Source organism: Mchenga conophoros, linkage group LG6 (genome assembly GCF_057382185.1).
Source record: "Mchenga conophoros isolate Kocher_MC1m ecotype Shallow Benthic linkage group LG6, M_conophoros_male_GT1.1, whole genome shotgun sequence".
Lineage (NCBI taxonomy): Eukaryota > Metazoa > Chordata > Actinopteri > Cichliformes > Cichlidae > Mchenga > Mchenga conophoros.
The window spans coordinates 10,363,785-10,388,068 of NC_140531.1; the positions used below are offsets into that span (position 1 = coordinate 10,363,785).

The 24,284-nt window shown below is 37.5% G+C and overlaps 1 protein-coding gene across 2 annotated transcripts; it reads left to right on the forward strand.

Annotated features, from left to right (window-relative positions):
- The first annotated feature begins 14,848 nt into the window (after nucleotides 1-14,848).
- On the forward strand, nucleotides 14,849-21,243 carry LOC146572106 (F-BAR and double SH3 domains protein 2-like). Of its 2 annotated transcripts, XM_085276106.1 has the most exons (5): nucleotides 14,849-14,983; nucleotides 16,318-16,413; nucleotides 18,331-18,414; nucleotides 19,905-20,088; nucleotides 20,173-21,243. In XM_085276106.1, the coding sequence occupies exons 2-5, from the start codon at nucleotides 16,360-16,362 to the stop codon at nucleotides 20,256-20,258; spliced, it is 408 nt and encodes a 135-aa protein (XP_085132232.1). In that variant the 5' UTR covers nucleotides 14,849-14,983; nucleotides 16,318-16,359; the 3' UTR covers nucleotides 20,259-21,243. The 2 variants fall into 2 exon arrangements, with proteins under 2 accessions (XP_085132232.1, XP_085132231.1); XM_085276105.1 differs by lacking the exon at nucleotides 14,849-14,983 and having other exon boundaries at nucleotides 16,281-16,413.
- Nucleotides 21,244-24,284: the final 3,041 nt, after the last annotated feature.

Below are 24,284 nucleotides of genomic sequence, written 5' to 3' on the forward strand. Positions count from 1 at the left end.
GTTTTTATGTCTTATAATGTTTATATTTGTACTTATGTCTTGTATTGCTGGTAAGTAACTTTCTTGCACTGAGGTCTGTTTGTTGCAAATATCTTTGACCTGTTTTATGTCTTATAATGTTTATGTGTGTATTTATGTCTTGTATTGCTGGTAAGTAACTTTCTTGCACTGAGGTCTGTTTGTTGCAAATATCTTTGACTTGTTTTTATGTCTTATAATGTTTATGTCTGTATGTATGTCTTCAATTGCTGGTAAGTAACTTTCTTGCACTGAGGTCTGTTTGTTGCAAATATCTTTGACCTGTTTTTATGTCTTATAATGTTTATGTGTGTATTTATGTCTTGTATTGCTGGTAAGTAACTTTCTTGCACTGAGGTCTGTTTGTTGCAAATATCTTTGACTTGTTTTTATGTCTTATAATGTTTATGTCTGTATGTATGTCTTCAATTGCTGTTAAGTAACTTTCTTGCACTGAGGTCTGTTTGTTGCAAATATCTTTGACTTGTTTTTATGTCTTATAATGTTTATGTCTGTATGTATGTCTTCAATTGCTGTTAAGTAACTTTCTTGCACTGAGGTCTGTTTGTTGCAAATATCTTTGACTTGTTTTTATGTCTTATAATGTTTATGTGTGTATGTATGTCTTCAATTGCTCTTAAGTAACTTTCTTGCACTGAGGTTTGTTTGTTGCAAATATCTTTGACCTGTTTTTATGTCTTATAATGTTTATATTTGTACTTATGTCTTGTATTGCTGGTAAGTAACTTTCTTGCACTGAGGTCTGTTTGTTGCAAATATCTTTGACTTGTTTTTATGTCTTATCATGTTTATATGTGTATTTATGTCTTGTATTGCTGGTAAGTAACTTTCTTGCACTGAGGTCTGTTTGTTGCAAATATCTTTGACTTGTTTTTATGTCTTATAATGTTTATGTCTGTATGTATGTCTTCAATTGCTGTTAAGTAACTTTCTTGCACTGAGGTCTGTTTGTTGCAAATATCTTTGACTTGTTTTTATGTCTTATAATGTTTATATTTGTACTTATGTCTTGTATTGCTGGTAAGTAACTTTCTTGCACTTAGGTCTGTTTGTTGCAAATATCTTTGACCTGTTTTTATGTCTTATAATGTTTATATTTGTACTTATGTGTTGTATTGCTGTTAAGTAACTTTCTTGCACTGAGGTCTGTTTGTTGCAAATATCTTTGACTTGTTTTTATGTCTTATAATGTTTATGTCTGTATGTATGTCTTCAATTGCTCTTAAGTAACTTTCTTGCACTTAGGTCTGTTTATTGCAAATATCTTTGACCTGTTTTTATGTCTTATAATGTTTATATGTGTATTTATGTCTTGTATTGCTGGTAAGTAACTTTCTTGCACTGAGGTCTGTTTGTTGCAAATATCTTTGACTTGTTTTTATGTCTTATAATGTTTATGTCTGTATGTATGTCTTCAATTGCTGTTAAGTAACTTTCTTGCACTGAGGTCTGTTTGTTGCAAATATCTTTGACTTGTTTTTATGTCTTATAATGTTTATGTCTGTATGTATGTCTTCAATTGCTGTTAAGTAACTTTCTTGCACTGAGGTCTGTTTATTGCAAATATCTTTGACTTGTTTTTATGTCTTATAATGTTTATATTTGTACTTATGTCTTGTATTGCTGGTAAGTAACTTTCTTGCACTTAGGTCTGTTTGTTGCAAATATCTTTGACCTCTTTTTATGTCTTATAATGTTTATATTTGTACTTATGTGTTGTATTGCTGTTAAGTAACTTTCTTGCACTGAGGTCTGTTTGTTGCAAATATCTTTGACTTGCTTTTATGTCTTATAATGTTTATGTGTGTATTTATGTCTTCAATTGCTGTTAAGTAACTTTCTTGCACTGAGGTTTGTTTGTTGCAAATATCTTTGACCTGTTTTTATGTCTTATAATGTTTATATTTGTACTTATGTCTTGTATTGCTGGTAAGTAACTTTCTTGCACTGAGGTCTGTTTGTTGCAAATATCTTTGACTTGTTTTTATGTCTTATAATGTTTATGTCTGTATGTATGTCTTCAATTGCTGTTAAGTAACTTTCTTGCACTGAGGTCTGTTTGTTGCAAATATCTTTGACTTGTTTTTATGTCTTATAATGTTTATGTCTGTATGTATGTCTTCAATTGCTGTTAAGTAACTTTCTTGCACTGAGGTCTGTTTGTTGCAAATATCTTTGACTTGTTTTTATGTCTTATAATGTTTATATTTGTACTTATGTCTTGTATTGCTGGTAAGTAACTTTCTTGCACTTAGGTCTGTTTGTTGCAAATATCTTTGACCTCTTTTTATGTCTTATAATGTTTATATTTGTACTTATGTGTTGTATTGCTGTTAAGTAACTTTCTTGCACTGAGGTCTGTTTGTTGCAAATATCTTTGACTTGTTTTTATGTCTTATAATGTTTATGTCTGTATGTATATCTTCAATTGCTCTTAAGTAACTTTCTTGCACTTAGGTCTGTTTATTGCAAATATCTTTGACTTGTTTTTATGTCTTATAATGTTTATATTTGTACTTATGTCTTGTATTGCTGGTAAGTAACTTTCTTGCACTTAGGTCTGTTTGTTGCAAATATCTTTGACCTGTTTTTATGTCTTATAATGTTTATATTTGTACTTATGTCTTGTATTGCTGGTAAGTAACTTTCTTGCACTTAGGTCTGTTTATTGCAAATATCTTTGACTTGTTTTTATGTCTTATAATGTTTATATTTGTACTTATGTCTTGTATTGCTGGTAAGTAACTTTCTTGCACTTAGGTCTGTTTGTTGCAAATATCTTTGACCTGTTTTTATGTCTTATAATGTTTATATTTGTACTTATGTCTTGTATTGCTGGTAAGTAACTTTCTTGCACTGAGGTCTGTTTGTTGCAAATATCTTTGACCTGTTTTTATGTCTTTTAATGTTTATGTGTGTATGTATGTCTTCAATTGCTCTTAAGTAAATTTCTTGCACTGAGGTCTGTTTGTTGCAAATATCTTTGACCTGTTTTTATGTCTTATAATGTTTATATTTGTACTTATGTCTTGTATTGCTGGTAAGTAACTTTCTTGCACTGAGGTCTGTTTGTTGCAAATATCTTTGACTTGTTTTTATGTCTTATAATGTTTATATTTGTACTTATGTGTTGCATTGCTGGTAAGTAACTTTCTTGCACTGAGGTCTGTTTGTTGGAAATATCTTTGACTTGCTTTTATGTCTTATAATGTTTATATTTGTACTTATGTGTTGCATTGCTGGTAAGTAACTTTCTTGCACTGAGGTCTGTTTGTTGGAAATATCTTTGACGTGCTTTTATGTCTTATAATGTTTATGTGTGTATTTATGTCTGGTATTGCTGTTAAATGTGTATTTATGTCTTGTATTGCTGGTAAGTAACTTTCTTGCACTGAGGTCTGTTTGTTGCAAATATCTTTGACTTGCTTTTATGTCTTATAATGTTTATGTGTGTATTTATGTCTTCAATTGCTGTTAAGTAACTTTCTTGCACTGAGGTCTGTTTGTTGCAAATATCTTTGACTTGCTTTTATGTCTTATAATGTTTATGTGTGTATTTATGTCTTCAATTGCTGTTAAGTAACTTTCTTGCACTGAGGTCTGTTTGTTGCAAATATCTTTGACTTGCTTTTATGTCTTATAATGTTTATGTCTGTATGTATGTCTTGTATTGCTGGTAAGTAACTTTCTTGCACTGAGGTCTGTTTGTTGCAAATATCTTTGACCTGTTTTTATGTCTTATAATGTTTATATTTGTACTTATGTGTTGTATTGCTGGTAAGTAACTTTCTTGCACTTAGGTCTGTTTATTGCAAATATCTTTGACCTGTTTTTATGTCTTATAATGTTTATATTTGTACTTGTGTCTTGTATTGCTGGTAAGTAACTTTCTTGCACTGAGGTCTGTTTGTTGCAAATATCTTTGACCTGTTTTTATGTCTTGTAATGTTTATGTCTGTATTTATGTCTTGTATTGCTGGTAAGTAACTTTCTTGCACTGAGGTCTGTTTATTGCGAATATCTTTGACTTGTTTTTATGTCTTTTAATGTTTATGTCTGTATGTATGTCTTCAATTGCTGTTAAGTAACTTTCTTGCACTGAGGTCTGTTTGTTGCAAATATCTTTGACTTGTTTTTATGTCTTATAATATTTATGTCTGTATGTATGTCTTCAATTGCTGTTAAGTAACTTTCTTGCACTTCGGTCTGTTTATTGCAAATATCTTTGACCTGTTTTTATGTCTTATAATGTTTATATTTGTACTTATGTCTTGTATTGCTGGTAAGTAACTTTCTTGCACTGAGGACTGTTTGTTGCAAATATCTTTGACTTGCTTTTATGTTTTATAATGTTTATGTGTGTATTTATGTTTTGTATTGCTGTTAAGTAACTTTCTTGCACTGAGGTCTGTTTGTTGCAAATATCTTTGACCTGTTTTTATGTCTTATAATGTTTATCTGTGTATTTATGTCTTCAATTGCTGTTAAGTAACTTTCTTGCACTGAGGTCTGTTTGTTGCAAATATCTTTGACTTGTTTTTATGTCTTATAATGTTTATATTTGTACTTATGTCTTGTATTGCTGGTAAGTAACTTTCTTGCACTTAGGTCTGTTTATTGGAAATATCTTTGACCTGTTTTTATGTCTTATAATGTTTATATTTGTACTTATGTGTTGCATTGCTGGTAAGTAACTTTCTTGCACTGAGGTCTGTTTGTTGCAAATATCTTTGACTTGCTTTTATGTCTTATAATGTTTATGTGTGTATTTATGTCTTCAATTGCTGTTAAGTAACTTTCTTGCACTGAGGTCTGTTTGTTGCAAATATCTTTGACTTGTTTTTATGTCTTATAATGTTTATATTTGTACTTATGTGTTGTATTGCTGTTAAGTAACTTTCTTGCACTGAGGTCTGTTTGTTGCAAATATCTTTGACTTGTTTTTATGTCTTATAATGTTTATATTTGTACTTATGTGTTGTATTGCTGTTAAGTAACTTTCTTGCACTGAGGTCTGTTTGTTGCAAATATCTTTGACTTGTTTTTATGTCTTATAATGTTTATATTTGTACTTATGTGTTGCATTGCTGGTAAGTAACTTTATTGCACTGAGGTCTGTTTGTTGCAAATATCTTTGACCTGTTTTTATGTCTTATAATGTTTATATTTGTACTTATGTGTTGTATTGCTGTTAAGTAACTTTCTTGCACTGAGGTCTGTTTGTTGCAAATATCTTTGATTTGTTTTTATGTCTTATAATGTTTATGTCTGTATGTATGTCTTCAATTGCTCTTAAGTAACTTTCTTGCACTGAGGTCTGTTTATTGCAAATATCTTTGACCTGTTTTTATGTCTTATAATGTTTATATTTGTACTTATGTCTTGTATTGCTGGTAAGTAACTTTCTTGCACTTAGGTCTGTTTATTGGAAATATCTTTGACCTGTTTTTATGTCTTATAATGTTTATATTTGTACTTATGTGTTGCATTGCTGGTAAGTAACTTTCTTGCACTTAGGTCTGTTTGTTGCAAATATCTTTGACTTGCTTTTATGTCTTATAATGTTTATGTGTGTATTTATGTCTTCAATTGCTGTTAAGTAACTTTCTTGCACTGAGGTCTGTTTGTTGCACATATCTTTGACCTGTTTTTATGTCTTTTAATGTTTATATTTGTACTTATGTGTTGCATTGCTGGTAAGTAACTTTCTTGCACTGAGGTCTGTTTGTTGGAAATATCTTTGACGTGCTTTTATGTCTTATAATGTTTATGTGTGTATTTATGTCTGGTATTGCTGTTAAATGTGTATTTATGTCTTGTATTGCTGGTAAGTAACTTTCTTGCACTGAGGTCTGTTTGTTGCAAATATCTTTGACTTGTTTTTATGTCTTATAATGTTTATATTTGTACTTATGTGTTGCATTGCTGGTAAGTAACTTTCTTGCACTGAGGTCTGTTTGTTGGAAATATCTTTGACGTGCTTTTATGTCTTATAATGTTTATGTGTGTATTTATGTCTGGTATTGCTGTTAAATGTGTATTTATGTCTTGTATTGCTGGTAAGTAACTTTCTTGCACTGAGGTCTGTTTGTTGCAAATATCTTTGACTTGTTTTTATGTCTTATAATGTTTATATTTGTACTTATGTGTTGCATTGCTGGTAAGTAACTTTCTTGCACTGAGGTCTGTTTGTTGCAAATATCTTTGACCTGTTTTTATGTCTTATAATGTTTATATTTGTACTTATGTCTTGTATTGCTGGTAAGTAACTTTCTTGCACTGAGGACTGTTTGTTGCAAATATCTTTGACTTGCTTTTATGTCTTATAATGTTTATGTGTGTATTTATGTCTTCAATTGCTGTTAAGTAACTTTCTTGCACTGAGGACTGTTTGTTGCAAATATCTTTGACTTGCTTTTATGTCTTATAATGTTTATGTCTGTATGTATGTCTTCAATTGCTGTTAAGTAACTTTCTTGCACTGAGGTCTGTTTATTGCAAATATCTTTGACCTTTTTTTATGTCTTTTAATGTTTATGTGTGTATGTATGTCTTCAATTGCTGGTAAGTAACTTTCTTGCACTGAGGTCTGTTTGTTGCAAATATCTTTGACTTGTTTTTATGTCTTATAATGTTTATGTCTGTATGTATGTCTTCAATTGCTCTTAAGTAACTTTCTTGCACTGAGGTCTGTTTGTTGCAAATATCTTTGACCTGTTTTTATGTCTTATAATGTTTATATTTGTACTTATGTCTTGTATTGCTGGTAAGTAACTTTCTTGCACTTAGGTCTGTTTATTGGAAATATCTTTGACCTGTTTTTATGTCTTATAATGTTTATATTTGTACTTATGTCTTGTATTGCTGGTAAGTAACTTTCTTGCACTGAGGTCTGTTTGTTGCAAATATCTTTGACCTGTTTTTATGTCTTATAATGTTTATATTTGTACTTATGTCTTGTATTGCTGGTAAGTAACTTTCTTGCACTTAGGTCTGTTTGTTGCAAATATCTTTGACCTGTTTTTATGTCTTATAATGTTTATATTTGTACTTATGTCTTGTATTGCTGGTAAGTAACTTTCTTGCACTGAGGTCTGTTTGTTGCAAATATCTTTGACCTGTTTTTATGTCTTATAATGTTTATATTTGTACTTATGTCTTGTATTGCTGGTAAGTAACTTTCTTGCACTGAGGTCTGTTTGTTGCAAATATCTTTGACCTGTTTTTATGTCTTGTAATGTTTATGTGTGTATTTATGTCTTGTATTGCTGGTAAGTAACTTTCTTGCACTGAGGTCTGTTTGTTGCAAATATCTTTGACCTGTTTTTATGTCTTGTAATGTTTATGTGTGTATTTATGTCTTGTATTGCTGGTAAGTAACTTTCTTGCACTGAGGTCTGTTTGTTGCAAATATCTTTGACTTGTTTTTATGTCTTATAATGTTTATGTGTGTATGTATGTCTTGGATTGCTGGTAAGTAACTTTCTTGCACTTAGGTCTGTTTGTTGCAAATATCTTTGACCTGTTTTTATGTCTTATAATGTTTATATTTGTACTTATGTCTTGGATTGCTGGTAAGTAACTTTCTTGCACTGAGGTCTGTTTATTGCAAATATCTTTGACCTGTTTTTATGTCTTATAATGTTTATATTTGTACTTATGTCTTCAATTGCTGGTAAGTAACTTTCTTGCACTGAGGTCTGTTTGTTGCAAATATCTTTGACTTGCTTTTATGTTTTATAATGTTTATATTTGTATGTATGTCTTCAATTGCTGGTAAGTAACTTTCTTGCACTGAGGTCTGTTTGTTGCAAATATCTTTGACTTGTTTTTATGTCTTCTAATGTTTATGTGTGTATTTATGTCTTGTATTGCTGGTAAGTAACTTTCTTGCACTGAGGTCTGTTTGTTGCAAATATCTTTGACCTGTTTTTATGTCTTCTAATGTTTATATTTGTACTTATGTGTTGCATTGCTGGTAAGTAACTTTCTTGCACTGAGGTCTGTTTATTGGAAATATCTTTGACTTGTTTTTATGTCTTATAATGTTTATATGTGTATTTATGTCTTGTATTGCTGGTAAGTAACTTTCTTGCACTGAGGTCTGTTTGTTGCAAATATCTTTGACCTGTTTTTATGTCTTGTAATGTTTATGTGTGTATTTATGTCTTCAATTGCTGTTAAGTAACTTTCTTGCACTGAGGTCTGTTTGTTGCAAATATCTTTGACCTGTTTTTATGTCTTATAATGTTTATGTGTGTATTTATGTCTTGTATTGCTGGTAAGTAACTTTATTGCACTGAGTTTTGTTTGTTGCAAATATGTTTGACCTGTTTTTATGTCTTATAATGTTTATGTGTGTATATATGTCTTCAATTGCTGGTAAGTAACTTTCTTGCACTGAGGTCTGTTTGTTGCAAATATCTTTGACCTGTTTTTATGTCTTATAATGTTTATGTGTGTATTTATGTCTTCAATTGCTGTTAAGTAACTTTCTTGCACTGAGGTCTGTTTGTTGCAAATATCTTTGACTTGCTTTTATGTTTTATAATGTTTATGTGTGTATTTATGTTTTGTATTGCTGTTAAGTAACTTTCTTGCACTGAGGTCTGTTTGTTGCAAATATCTTTGACTTGTTTTTATGTCTTATAATGTTTATGTCTGTATATATGTCTTCAATTGCTGGTAAGTAACTTTCTTGCACTGAGGTCTGTTTGTTGCAAATATCTTTGACCTGTTTTTATGTCTTATAATGTTTATGTGTGTATTTATGTCTTGTATTGCTGGTAAGTAACTTTCTTGCACTGAGGTCTGTTTGTTGCAAATATCTTTGCCTCTTTTTTATGTCTTATATTGTTTATGTCTTGTATGTCTTCAATTGCTGTTAAGTAACTTTCTTGCACTGAGGTCTGTTTGTTGCAAATATCTTTGACTTGTTTTTATGTCTTTTAATGTTTATGTCTGTATGTATGTCTTCAATTGCTCTTAAGTAACTTTCTTGCACTGAGGTCTGCTTGTTGCAAATATGTTTGACCTGTTTTTATGTCTTCTAATGTTTATATTTGTACTTATGTCTTGTATTGCTGGTAAGTAACTTTCTTGCACTGAGGTCTGTTTGTTGCAAATATCTTTGACTTGTTTTTATGTCTTATAATGTTTATGTCTGTATGTATGTCTTCAATTGCTGTTAAGTAACTTTCTTGCACTGAGGTCTGTTTGTTGCAAATATCTTTGACCTGTTTTTATGTCTTATAATGTTTATATTTGTACTTATGTCTTGTATTGCTGGTAAGTAACTTTCTTGCACTGAGGTCTGTTTGTTGCAAATATCTTTGACTTGTTTTTATGTCTTATAATGTTTATGTGTGTATTTATGTCTTGTAATGATTATGTGTGTATGTATGTCTTGGATTGCTGGTAAGTAACTTTCTTGCACTTAGGTCTGTTTGTTGCAAATATCTTTGACCTGTTTTTATGTCTTATAATGTTTATATTTGTACTTATGTCTTGGATTGCTGGTAAGTAACTTTCTTGCACTGAGGTCTGTTTATTGCAAATATCTTTGACCTGTTTTTATGTCTTATAATGTTTATATTTGTACTTATGTCTTCAATTGCTGGTAAGTAACTTTCTTGCACTGAGGTCTGTTTGTTGCAAATATCTTTGACTTGTTTTTATGTCTTCTAATGTTTATGTGTGTATTTATGTCTTGTATTGCTGGTAAGTAACTTTCTTGCACTGAGGTCTGTTTATTGCAAATATCTTTGACTTGTTTTTATGTCTTTTAATGTTTATGTGTGTATGTATGTCTTCAATTGCTGTTAAGTAACTTTCTTGCACTGAGGTCTGTTTGTTGCAAATATCTTTGACCTGTTTTTATGTCTTATAATGTTTATATTTGTACTTATGTCTTGTATTGCTGGTAAGTAACTTTCTTGCACTTAGGTCTGTTTATTGCAAATATCTTTGCCTCTTTTTTATGTCTTATAAGGTTTATGTCTGTATGTATGTCTTCAATTGCTGTTAAGTAACTTTCTTGCACTGAGGTCTGTTTGTTGCAAATATTTTTCACTTGTTTTTATGTCTTGTAATGTTTATGTGTGTATTTATGTCTTGTATTGCTAATTGTTAGGAACCCTAACTTTATTTATTTTTTTAATAGTAAGATGTATGTATGTATGTATGTGTGTGTGTGTGTGTGTGTGTGTGTATAAATGTGTGTCTGTCTGTGTGTGTGTGTGTGTGTGTGTGTGTGTGTGTGTGTGTGTGTGTGTGTGTGTGTGTGTATATATGTGTGTCTGTCTGTGTGTGTGTGTGTGTGTGTGTGTGTGTGTGTGTGTGTGTGTATGTGTGTCTGTCTGTCTGTGTGTGTCTGTTTATTGTCCACAGATCAGGTTTGAAGTGTCTGTGTGGTGCAGCTGGTCTGGTCTGTCTCTGTACAGTCGAGGCTGCACCCACCCATAAAACGGTGGAGGCTCACCAGGACATGCACACCTCACAAGTTCCCGGCTCTCTCGGCTCGGTTGAAGACGGGTTTCTTGGAGAAGGGGAGGGCAGTGAGGCACAGTCCCCCGTCCCCCGACGCCCCTCGCGATGCCCCTCCTTCTTCGACTAACCCTCTGCAGAGGAGCCGTGAGAGCCAGGAACTTGTGAGTTTTGTATATCCACTCAGGCATCCTTCATACCTGGTCTGTAGGAAGTTCCTGTCAGAAGGAGGATGGACAGTGAACATTTTAAGCCCACTCGGCAGCGACAGATGGCCACCCCTTCCTGAGCCTGGTTCTGTCGGAGGTTTCTCCCTGTTAAAAGGGAGTTTTTCCTCCCCACCGTCGCCAAGTGCTTGCTCATAGGGGATTTTTTGGGCTTTTTTTCTTAAAACCAACCGCTGATAAGTTCACTGGCATCAAGTTTAGGACTCTGCAAATATTTAAATGGATAATTCGTCATCAAGTGAGGAATGATCCATTTAAATCATATTTGAGAGTCACATATATTTGTATATAAATATGATTTGTTGGACAATAAGGCAAATCACAGACTAATTTGGACAATTGGGAAAAATTAAATAAATAAAAAAATTGGATAAAATGCATGTGTCATTGTTTCATATTGATTTCAAATAACATACCATTTGATTTCAACATATTTTTGTTACACTTGCAGTGGTGTTATTTTGTTATGATCCTGTTCCTTTTAAATATAAATATAAACCATCTAAATAGAAATGGAAAACTAGAAAGATTAAAAATATAGCTTTACTAATCTGAAAGTTATTTGTCATTGGATCCATCATTCCCACAGTGGAAACACATTATCTCATATTATGTTCAATTCTGTAGTTAAAAGTATAAAGTTTAATAATGTCTATTTTTAGTTTACTTTGTTAATAAACACATTTTTTAGTATTTTAGAAACACTAACATCATACATATCCAAATATGAAGCAATGTTTTAACTCCCATTTACATACAGACCTGTGGCCAACTTTACAAACCATTTTGAATTTTTCCAGCTGAGGCGTTCAAAATAGATATACTTTTGATTGTCACAGTGTTATTTGGGCAGCTGCCTGCCTAATATAACATAACATCACCACAATATTTTACATTAAATGAGGAAATGTATCTTTGTTTCCTCAGCTAAGACTGCTTGGCTGCTGTAGCTTGTGTTTATGTTGAGAGTGACATCTGATTTAAAAGCAAGAAGCAAAAGCTACTGAGCACCATCAGTCAGCACAGAGGCAATGCTACAAATTTAAGGAACGAAGGTCAATTCTTTGTGTGTGTACATGCACAGAGCACATGTGCACACGGTTGTGCAGATTAACTCACAGATGTATATGACAACTCACGTTTGTGGCATTAACATTGTTTTCCAATCTTAAACAGAAACAGGAAGCTCCAACCCGGAGGGCGGTGCACTGTTGGACGGACCAATCGGAGTCTGCGCTGCGGGACTGTTTTGATCACACGGACTGGGAAATGTTTCACGTGGCCGCCAGAGACATTGATGAATACACAGACTCAGTCTGTGGATTTATCAGGAAATGCGTGGAAGATGTCGTCCCATCCAGAACAGTCAAATCCTTCCCAAATCAAAAACCCTGGATTAACGGAGATGTTCGCGCGGCACTGGCGGCACGGAACACCGCCTTTGCCTCCGCGAACACATCGGACTACAAACACGCACATTACCAACTCCGGAAGACGATCAAAGCAGCCAAACGTGAGTACAGGGACAGGGTGGAACAACAGTTTGACAACCCTCGGAGTATGTGGCAGGGACTAAACACGATCACAGACTTTAGAGGGAAAACCAGCACACCGCAGACCACGGCCTCTCTGTGTGAGGATCTAAACGTATTCTACGCTAGATTCGACACAGCGAACACCATGAGACCGGACAGTGTGCGCACCGCGGATGACGTCAGTGCGCACACTGTGTCTGAGGAGGATGTGCGGAAGTGCTTCAGGAAGGTGAACGCACGCAAAGCTACTGGTCCGGACGGGATTCCCGGCCGCGTCCTCAGGTCATGCGCGGCTCAGCTGGCTGGAGTGTTCACGCACATCTTCAACCTTTCCCTCTCTCTGTCTGTAGTCCCAGCCTGCTTCAAAATGGCCACCATCGTCCCTGTACCCAAATCCTCCACCATCTCCTCATTGAACGACTGGCGACCTGTAGCCCTGACCCCCATCGTAAGCAAATGCTTCGAGAAGCTGGTCAGGGACTTCATCTGCTCTGCACTACCCGACTCACTGGACCCTCTACAGTTTGCATACCGCCACAACAGGTCCACTGATGATGCCATAGCCCTGACACTACACACTGCCCTGTCACACCTGGAGAAGAGAGACACGTATGTGAGGATGCTGTTTGTAGATTACAGCTCAGCATTCAATACCATCGTTCCCTCGAAGCTGGACAGGAAACTGCAGGATCTAGGACTGAGCAGCTCCCTCTGCAGCTGGATCCTTAGCTTCCTGTCTGACAGACGCCAGGTGGTCAGACTGGGCAGCATCACCTCATCCCCCATCACACTGAACACTGGTGCTCCACAGGGGTGTGTACTGAGCCCTCTCCTGTACTCACTCTACACCTACGACTGCACAGCCACTAACAGCTCCAACATCATTGTGAAGTTTGCGGACGACACTACAGTGGTGGGTCTTATCACCAACGGTGATGAGACGGCTTACAGGGAGGAGGTCAGCGCCCTGACCCACTGGTGTCAAGACAACCATCTCACCCTCAACGTCGCAAAGACAAAGGAGTTGATAGTGGACTTCCGGAGGTGCAGAGAAGTACACACCCCCATCACCATCAACGGCGCTGCTGTGGAGAGAGTGAGCAGCTTCCGGTTCCTTGGCGTACATCTGGCTGAGGATCTTACGTGGTCAGTACACACAAACAAAACAGTGAAGAAGGCGCAGCAGCACCTCTTCTTTCTCAGGAGACTGAAAAGATTCGGCATGAGCCCCCGCATCCTCAGGACCTTCTATCACTGTGCCATTGAGAGCATCCTCACTGGATGCATCACCACCTGGTATGGCAACAGCACCGCCTACAACTGCAAAGCTCTCCAGCGAGTAGTGCGGTGCTCTGAACGGATAATTGGAGGTGAGCTTCCCTCCCTCCAAGACATCTACAGGAAGCGCTGCCTGAGGAAAGCGGGGAGGATCATCAAGGACTCCAGTCACCCCAGCCATAAACTGTTCAGACTGCTTCCATCAGGAAGGAGGTTCTGCAGCATCCGGTCCCGTACCAGCAGACTGAGAGACAGCTTTTTCCATCAGGCCATCAGACTGCTGAACACGTCATAGACACCTCAGCTTCACTACTGGAACTTCAACATTATGCACTCCACACTGTATATAAATGCCACTTGTTTTGCACATATTCAACTCTGTATATTTTATATATTTTATTATTATTATTATTATTATTATTTTATTTTATTTTTTTACTATTTAATTTGTAAAAATGTGTATACACACACACACACACACACGTAGGAAAATATTTAGTATACACATCCAGAAATGCATACACTATTATATATTGTACATATATTTATTAGTTTCAGGTTGGCCATTCTTGTATTTTGCTCGTTTGTGTTGTTGTGTTTGCACATCTCTGTTGCTTGTGGGGCTCGCACACAAGAATTTCACTCGCATGTGCTGTGCCAGTGTGCCTGCACATGTGATGTGACAATAAAAAGTGATTTGATTTGATTTAAATGTAATACATACATTTCCGTCATTGGCCATAATTCTTGCAAGGAAGGGACTCAAAGGTCACAAGTTATTAAATAAAATTAATTAAACACACCATTAAAAGAAGTTCACTATTCACTCCTTAAACGTCATAGCTAGCAGCAGTTATTTATATCTATGAAAGAGAGAGCTTAATTGTTTGATTAAGCTTGATTGGAATGTCAGCTCCACACTGTGGCTGGTTGATTAAATAAGTTGGGGGAGCAAAAGTAAAATGAGCTACTTGTGGGATACTATTTAACTTGGCTTGGGTAAGCTGCTCATTTTATGCTCATTTTACTTTTCAGATGGTGTCAAGCCTGGCAGTTTGGTGTAATTGTTAGCCTTGTAATTCATAGTAATATATTTCTCACACACAACCTCAACCTCTGCCTCTCCATGTGAGCAGAGACGCAGCAGCATCTTGTTTCTACAGGAAGCCTGATTAAAATGTTAGGCATTTATACGGTGTACAAGATTAAAGAATATAAAACTGATATTACTAAACCTGACTTCCTTCCATCTATTTTCTGCTGCTTATCTGAGTCCGGTCATGATGCCCAGACGTCCCCCTCCCCAGCCACCTACTCCTGCTCTTCCTGGAGAACAGTGAGCCGCCACTCTGGTGCCTTTCGGTGTAAACGAGTAGCTTTCCAAATAACTCAGCTCTTCATCGTGTTTCTAAGGCAGAGGTCAGACATCCTTCAGAAGATGCTCATTTGTGTCAGATTTTAGTCATAGGTAAAGGTATGACTGTAGACTGACGGGTAAATCAACAGGGATCAATACCCTGCTCCTCTTTTTTCCAATAAAAGTTCCTCTATCAAATCATTTTTTGACACTTGAGTCAGCAGTCCAAGCAGAGATGTCCAGAAGTTCCTTTTCCCACTTAAGTGGTATTTATGGTCACACAAATGCGTCTGACAACAGACAGGCAGCGAATACTGGGATACCACGGCGAGCCGGCCGAGATACATAATGTGTCCAGTGTGTGTTTGGTCTGCCCTTACCAGCTCGTCTAGGAGACATTCTGGAGGCCGCCTATTTCAGATGCCAGTCAAACCACCTACACTGGCTCCTTTCCTTTCTGTGAATGATCGCAGTTGAGGAGGAGAAGCTATGCTGTCCCCTGGTATGGTCTCCCCAAGGCAACTGGTTCTTGATGAGGGGCCAAACTTAAGTACAATTCAAAAGACCAAAGTTACTAGCCTGGGACCAGTACTGGGGAGGTTTCTTTGTTTTCCAGAACAGCTAATAGCTGTGCCCCATGAGTTCAGCTTAAAATATCCACACAGGTACTTCGTCCTCCCTCGGGTGGGCAGAGAGCTTTGTGGTCCAGGTTGTGGTCCAGTCCCCGGCTGCTTTAGCTGGCTTTAGAAAAAACCTGAAATTAGAATTAAAACTGTTTGTACCTTCACCTGTGTTACTTACAGTGATATGTTATGTAATTTGTTAACTGTCTCTTTAAGCTTTCAGCAGCTGGAGAGTTAAAAATAGTCTGTGTGAAAATAGGCAGGCGGTGAACTCGAGCCTGTGATACGTTTTTAATGTCAGGCTGTGACCACAAACACCAGAGTGGTCATCAGCATTCAGATCAGCTGATAGTAACCAGAAACGGCTTTATGGTCATTCTCTTAATTGTTATTGGCGTTTTCTTTTATTTGACTTGTTTAAAATAATAAAAAGCTGATTTGGGTTCATTTTATAAGCAAATCACATAACTTAATACAACAGAAATAAACTGACAGAGTAATGGAAAATAAAAAATGATAAATGTGGCCCAAAGCTACACGGATCACTGGCCACAATTCATTCAGCTGGAGGTCTTTTTTTTTTTCAAAGTTAATTTTAAATAGAAATAAATGTGGGCAAGAAATTAAAACTAAATAGGGAGCAAGCCTGAACCCTAAAGGCTTTACTAAGTGTTAATTATGCAGGTTTAGACATGGGCTGATTTGTAAGCTTGTGATAAACCTTAAATAAGTATATATGTATATTTTTGTCTGTTCCCTTGAAACGCATGCAGGTTCTGCAGGAGTTTCACCAGCAGCTGTTTGTGCAGAAGAACATGGCGTTCCAGCAAGCACCAGACTTCATGTTCCAGCCTGTCGACTCAGATACGGTAAATACTGATGTTTTTCTCTTTTTATTCATTATTAAATGCATAAAATATCACATGCGATTGCTTTTAGTGATTATTGGGGAAAATAAACTCGTATTTATTATGCATGGAATGAAATCCCCAACCTTAAAAATTTAGAACTTAACATGATTTCTCTAAAATGTTCAAGTAAAACTTGAAGAATAATTTTTGAAACTATTAAAATCCAAATCTCAAAGTGTTTGGGTTGCTTTTAATACAAATTTTGTAGCATAAAATAAGGTTCGTGTTTGACTAATTTAGTTGGCAGGAGGTGTTAATCAGTTTACCGGAAAATCTATTTCTACAGAAAAGTGAAGTGAAATGTGGATCCTTCAGGTTTGAACTGCACAGGTTGGAAACCACAGGTAAAATGCTGTAATGAACACAGATCAGAGGAGATTGTTGAGAAGTGGAACAAAGCTCAACAGATGACAGATTAATTTGTTTAGACAACAATCAATACAAAATCAGACGAGTGGAACAAGCAGCTCACGGGCATCCTGAAAGCTGAGCTGGCCGTGGCCACAAAAGCCCGGACTGGACTCGGCTCAGGACCTTGATGCTCAAAGCGGCTTTAGGCAGAGCAGATCCACCTTTTTGGTCCAGAGTTAAACATCTCAACAATACCAGATGCAGAAAAGATTTTTTTTTTTTTTTTAGACATTCATGATCACTGGAGTATGAAGCTTGAGAAGCTGGGTGATGACCTTTCCTCTAAATTGATACACAAGCAGGAAAAAATGTTCTAATTTTCTAAAAAATTGTAAGTAACAGACAAAGTAGCTCCATTGTTTGAGTGTCAATAATCTGTCTGCACTGAAATAAACAACTAATTTAAATAGATTTTAATCACAAAAGTGCTGCACACACATTATGGAACAGTCTGGGTAAGAAGTCAAAGCAGGAAACATAATAAGTCCTGCGTGATTGGTCTTTATCTTTGTTAGTCTGAACTATGAGCCTGAAGGCAGAACAGTGAACTTTGTACTGTACTCCTTTCCCTGCACAGGAACTTAGATTATTTCCCATTTTTAGTTTTTATTTACAGATGTGTCGTCTCATTTCCTCACCGTGGGACTATTTCCAGCTCGTGTTTGTTCCGACTTTATCAGACTGTTTATCTTCCTAAATAAATGCACAACCTCCACTTTTAATTAAATATTTGGATTGGACGTGGATCTTTAACATGTCACCAGGTGAAGGACTGGTGACATCCTTCAGAAGATGCTCATTTGTGTCAGATTTTAGTCATAGGTAAAGTTATGACTGTAGACTGACGGGTAAATCAACAGGGATCAATACCCTGCTCCTCTTTTTTCCAATACAAGTTCCTCTATCAAATCATTTTTTGACACTTGAGTCAGCAGTCCAAGCAGAGATGACCAGAAGTTCCTTTTCCCACTTAAGTGGTATTTATGGTCACACAAATGCGTCTGACAACAGACAGGCAGCGAATACTGGGATACCAGTTATAATTCTGACTTTGAAGTGAAGCCACTTTTTGTTTTGGCTGTTTTTAATCAGTTCCAGTCGTGTTTAACCCCCATTTAGATTTACTTTCCCAAACTTTGTGGCACTAATGATTCTGTGTCCAGGTTTAAAACACCTGCTCTTTGAATTTGTACAGAAATTCTAGTTTAAGTCTGAGTTTTGTGCTGCTTTGGAGTATTAGTTGTTTTATATTACCTGAGTCCTGAGTAAAGTGTGGTATAAATGCAGGCATGGTCTCAGTGTTTTCTTCAGTGTTCTGGCTGATGTTATTGAAGCCACAGTGAGCATTTTTGTCCGTTCACCAGTGTGGCGGTATTTGAAAAATATACATCACGGGTGAAATGAAGATGGTTAAACTGTTACATCGCAGCTTTAATTTGAATGAACGTGTTTGTCTGTCTGCAGGCTTCTCAGCCAGACGAGCTGACCATCGAGGAGCAGGAAATCTTGGAGGGCATCGATGATGGCGACATGGAGGACTGGGTCAAGGTACAAAAATAACACAAACACAGTTATGTAGCAGATGCACTCTCATGTTTGAGGGTTGGTTGTTTTGTGTATTAGTTCACTCTCTGGCTCTTAGACTGTTTGACAAACATTTAGTTTCAGTTTTTATAAGACCTCGCACCGGTACAGACTATCTACTGGACGTTTTAGTGTTTCTCTGGGATCAGTTGAACTGATGTGGCTTCAGGAATTAGAATAATTCAACTAAAATGCGTGCGGTGCATTGAGGCAGGTCAGGTTGGCCTGGGTGGTAGAAGCTCTGCTGAACATACAGACAAATCAAAAAATGTACAAATACACAGTTCTCTGCTTCTTTTTTGGCCCTGCAGCCGTAAAGGGCTGATGGGAGATTCTCGTCACGCAGCCGGGCAGGCAGGTGGGCGGGCATGGCACCCAAGTTTGTGAATGCAATAATTCATGAATGAGGCAGTTTTTAAATTCATACCTTAAGTGCAGCTACTGAAAATCTGGGCCAAATCCTGATTGATGGTGATCCAATCCTGCCTCAGCAGCGCTCCGGTTTGATCACAGTTTGTCAGCTTCTGCTTTTTAACAGCGGTTCGTGGACTCTTGATCAGTTTGAGATCTGCGGAGTGACCTGGTCATGGATATAAAATGTTAATTTGATGATCTCCCAGCTACTTAGTTGTCATTTTCACTTTGTTTGTCACAGACTGTTACAAAGTTGCTCCTGGACCTTTGGGAGAAAATTTGAGAAGTCTTTGAGGACATTTTTCGGGTGTTCAGTGGTGTCTACTTAAATGTAGAAATGTCAGCTGTGGATGCTCCCATCATTGTGTGAAGTCATTCTTTTATAAACGCCTCTGCAGAGCTGCTGGTGTGTAGTCATTGTGTACTTTGTGTGTGGTTGTTTTCAGATCATTTCCCTGAAGGAACATTGTGCATTGTTGCTGTTTTACTTTTGTTTATTGTGTAAGTCTGGCTTTCCTGTGAGCCATTGTGCAAATGTTCCACGTGTTGAGCCAATATTTTATGTATATTTACTTAGGTGATTATCTTTTCATATACAGATATAGTGTTTTAATGGGGTATTTATTTTAATGAATATAATCATACATAAAAATGTGAGCAATATCATTTATATAGATCTGTTTTAGTGCTGTGATTCCCCACAGCATGCCCCAACAGAGATCCCAATACCTCTGAGTGTTTTCAATCTGAATGAAAATAAGTAAGCAGCGGAAGGGGAGGCCACCGGTGTTCATGAAATCAAGCTTCATGAATTCAGCAGAGGCTTGTTTAGGATTTTAGATTTCTTGTTAATTCAGGAAGAGAGAACAAAAGCTCTCCTATTATTCTCTTTGTGGCTGTTATTAAATTCTGGCGACGATGCAGTGATATTGTTACAGCCCTACTCTTTACATCTGACTTTATTTTTTCTCATTAGGAGTTTTCCTGTTGAAACATTTTTGGCTGTTGTCATCGTCTGTGTGCATTGTCTGTGTTTCCAGGCCAGAAACCGTAGCGGACAGGTGGGCTACGTCCCGGAGAAATACCTGCAGCTGCCCTCGTCCAACAGCCTGCTGAGCATGCTGCAGTCGCTGGCCGCGCTGGACGCCCGATCCCAGTCCTCCAGCAACTCCACCGAACCTGAAACCGAACTCCCAACCGGCTCCGTCAACGGAGACTCGAGGAGTGAGATCCGCCTCCACCAGATAATATCGGAGTTTTGATTTCCTGCTTTGTTTAATACCCTCGTTGCCACTGTCTGTGTTGCAGTTTCATTCGCAAAGGCTTTGTACGACTACGCGGACAAACGGAAGATGAGCTGTCGTTCCCAGAAGGCGCCATCATCCCCATCCTGAGCAGAGAGACCCACGAGGACGATGGCTTCTGGGAGGGCGAGTTTAACGGCGTTGTTGGTGTAAGAGTTCAAATAATAGTTTGCAAAAGCTTGTGACTGCAAAATTGTGTCTGCCTAAGGGACAGTTTGTTCCAGGAGATAAGCGAGAGTTAGAAGATTAATAGGAAGCACCTGGCCTCCAGACGGAGAAGATGTCCTTTTAAATGTGTCAAAAGTCGTCAACAGAACATTTGTGGTTTTGAAACTTATGCCTGTGTTGTATCTGCTTGACGCATGAGGGGGCGTCATAAAAGTAAACCCTGATGGTATAAAACAACTGCTTGTGTATCGTTGGGCGGAGATCGATGCTGTCTGTGGGCAGTGTTCATCTCCCCACGCACGTGTTCATTAAAATCATTGTTTGACCGAAGCTCTTCTGGACCATTATTGTTTTGTGCTCACCCTCAATATTTGAACTCGTAACAAACAGCAATAACGGCAAAACATGTAATGGACGTGCTGGTCCACTAGACAACATCATGTTGATGTAAAGCTTTGGGTCTCTTATGCAAAGTAAAGAGGCTGAAATAAGGTGTCCATGAGTATCAGTTTTCAACATTCAGTATTAAGAGACAAAGACTGTACGGGTTGGGCCAGTCGTCAAGTCCTGGAGCAAAGTGAGCCTGCAAATCAATAAGATGCAAATCAGTTTATACCTTTCATATAATGTTTGAATTTGTTTATTCTGAGTTTTATTGTTCAGTTAGTTTCCACAGTTCATATATCATGTGTAATTTTTCATTAGTTTCAGTGTTTGTTTGTATTTTATTCTATTCATGATGGTTGTGTTGACAGATTTGTCCAAATTTAAAGCTATAGATGTGAACTTTTGGTTCCTTTATTATTACCTGTATAATTAGTTTCAGTCTTTGTGAAGTGGGGAAGGAGGACCCAAAAGCAGGACTCGTGCGATGGAGAGTGCTCTTTATTTACAGTGGAGTAAATAAGACAACACAACAATCCAGTGAGCTCCCTCGACTCCTGTGTCATGTCTTCACCCAAAACTCCGTGCTCTCTGCTCCGTGGCTGCTGTCCACCTGTGCTCCACTCTCCTCCTCCTGGGAAAAAAAACAACAGAGGCAGCCGTCAGGACACCATGCCGCCTAATCAACAAAAAACAGTCCCAGTCTAAATAATCTAAAAGACCAACCACGGCTCCAGTGATGGCAACACACAGTTCTAGTGACCAACCCAGTGGGCGGCACTCGAGACAAAGCAGTTCAGGTGGCCTGCACACATTTAGTATCAGGCTTTACAAAAAAAAGTATCAACTATGTTAGGATCCATGTTCATCATGTGTGATGTGTGTTTACATTTGAAGGTGTTTGTGGATTTGTCACCTCTCTTCAAGGTGTGGTTTGTGTTTGATGCTGAAAGAGATAAAGACTGCTGATTGGCTGAAGTAGGGTTCAATAAAAATTGTTTGGTTGTTGTTTTGGGCACTGCTCAGGTCCACATTAAATAAACTGCTGCTCATGTGTGTTTGTAGGTTCTCAGTCATCCAGGTCATGGTTGTCTAAGGAGCCTGGAAAGAAAGCGACTTTACTTCTTTAAGGTTCTGGATGATGTTTAACTTCTGATCCAAGAAGCTTCTTCAGTTGATGTGCTTCCTTTGCTCATTTTCCACCTCTGCACAGTTTCATTTGATGACAATGCAGTGCAGTTCTCCCAAACATACAACAGAGGGCGCTATGCACATTCACTGAAGTGCAGAAAAATACAAGTGGAGGAGGAAACAAACAGCAGCATCAAGAGAGAAAACTGAAGTGTTCAAAGCGAGTTACTTTAGTCTCTTATTGTAATATTAATCGACATCTAAACATCACGTTGATGCTTCATGTTTGACTTCCGTGTCCTTTTACTGCTCAGTTGGAAAATATTGATGCAATTTAAAAGAAGAGGAGAAGAGTAATTTCTCTGTACTACTTCAAAAGTAATTTGAAAGCACTGCCTCATATGGAAAATGAATCATGATGAAATCCTGAAACAAATAGTGTTTGTGAATATGAAGAGTTTAGTTTTCAGTTTGGTCTTAGAAGTATAAAAATGCAGGACTGAAGACAAGATGGAAATGATGTGTTATGAGAAATAAAACACATATGTCACTATGTACTATCATTTTATTTTGTTTATTTTTTGTTCTTGTAGGTTTTTTGCTTTAGTGTAAATTTTGAAAGCACTGCTTTTAGTTTGAAAATTGGATTCAGTGTTTAGAGTTTGGACAAAACAATGGACGGTTTCAAGAAATGTATTTTATCAACAAAACTTATTTTCATGGTTACTGTATTTATTTTAATGCCCTCAGTGCAGTGATTGAAAAAAAGTTCATCTGACACCAATGAGCCAACAGCCTCCACGTAAACATTTCTTTTTTTCTTTCTTTTTTTTTAAACAGGGTTTAATCAGCGCTGACATACAGACATTTATGCGCTGGGTATAATAGACATGCTTACCGTGTAAAAGGACCGCGGATGTCTTGGAGCAGAGAAACATGCTGTATTGTTGTTTTTCTTTATTGCATAAGCAGCGCCCGACTGTCAGAAACGCTCTGTGCGGGTAGCAAAGTCGGCTCCAACGCACCTGCAGGCATCCATTTGAAAGAAAGGTGTCGCTGCGGCTAGGCTCTCGGGATAGTCAGACTTTTATTTATATTTGCGGCATTCTGGTGCGTTAAAACTAGCAGCCTCTGTGTCCCGCTTGGATCACCATTCTGAAAATTCAGATATTTAAATAAAATGATGAATCGGCGAGTGATGAGGAGCCACGTAGATCCTGAAATGAGGTTTGATTAAATTAAACTCTTATGAACAGTGATGACGCGTTCCAAACAAACGATGCTTTCTACATGGCCAAATTGTGTGCAAACTACCTCACAGCGCTGTGTCCGGGGTCCGAAAAAAAAAGTTAAAACGATATACCTTGCAAAAGTTGTGAAGTGCTGAGGAAAATACTGTGTGTCTGATGGGGTGTTTTTATATAGGTGGACTTGGTTTCAGTTGACCTCTGACATGGAGAGATGAAAAGAGCAGTTTGTAAAGAAAAAAGAATTTGTGAATGTACTCTCCAATAAAGGTTATGTAGTTGATGAAAAGTGGGTTAGATTAAATGTTTACATTTCTTGTGCATGAAGTAAACTATAATATTTATATGTAAAATTCCACACCTACACCTGTGCGCCCTCACACTGCAGCACATTTTACTCCCCTGGTTGCAGAAACCGTTCTATATTTTGTCACAGCTGCAAAAGAAGCTCCACTCAAAGAAACTCAAAGATGATGGAGAGGAAGAGATTTCAGAACATGAGGCAGGAAGGTGGGGAGAGAGTGAGGCGGTATGGCACACAGGAAACGGTCGAGGGCAGACTCAAACCCAAGCTCCTGCAGTGGGAACTCTAACGTTTAGTACATGTGTCCCCACTCAGCCAGGTGAGATATAGCGGAACCATCAATTCAGAGTCTGACAGTAAGGGTGAAGACGAGCCTGACTGTTGGTCTGCTCCAAAACAAGCCCATAAGCAAGCTTTGAAATAATATTGTAACGACTGTGGGTTTGGGGAGCTGACTGGCTAAACTGCTCACTAGCTAACGGCTAGCGGGGCGCTAGCAGCTATCGCTAAACTTCGCAATGAATGGAGAGCGCTCGTGCCTCGTACACCGCATGACCCCGAGCGTCTCAGCAGCAGACTGGTAATCCCCGAATAATCCAGCAGGAGGCAGTAGTGGTTCACCACAGGCATTTATTCACCATCTTTTTCAACCACAACGTAACACTGCTGACACCGAACCCCTATCACGCTCCCACCACATAGAGTCGCGGTGTCAGCCAACTACGCCAATTCACCCCCCTCCACAGAACACACATCAACTTCACTGTGGCTTACATTAACATAACACTAACACAACATGCAAATCAAACACATATGAACTAGCAGAACGATAGAAAACACAGAGACAACACAATACCCAGAATGCACCTGGCTAACAACCCC

Bases quoted from the DNA above. Each gene is read 5' to 3' on its own strand.
- LOC146572106 (XM_085276105.1), top strand. From the start codon at position 16,312: ATGCAGGTTCTGCAGGAGTTTCACCAGCAGCTGTTTGTGCAGAAGAAC. The intron at 16,414-18,330 runs GTAAATACTGAT...GTCTGTCTGCAG, and splicing joins AGCCTGTCGACTCAGATACG to GCTTCTCAGCCAGACGAGCT. The intron at 18,415-19,904 runs GTACAAAAATAA...CTGTGTTTCCAG, and splicing joins ACATGGAGGACTGGGTCAAG to GCCAGAAACCGTAGCGGACA.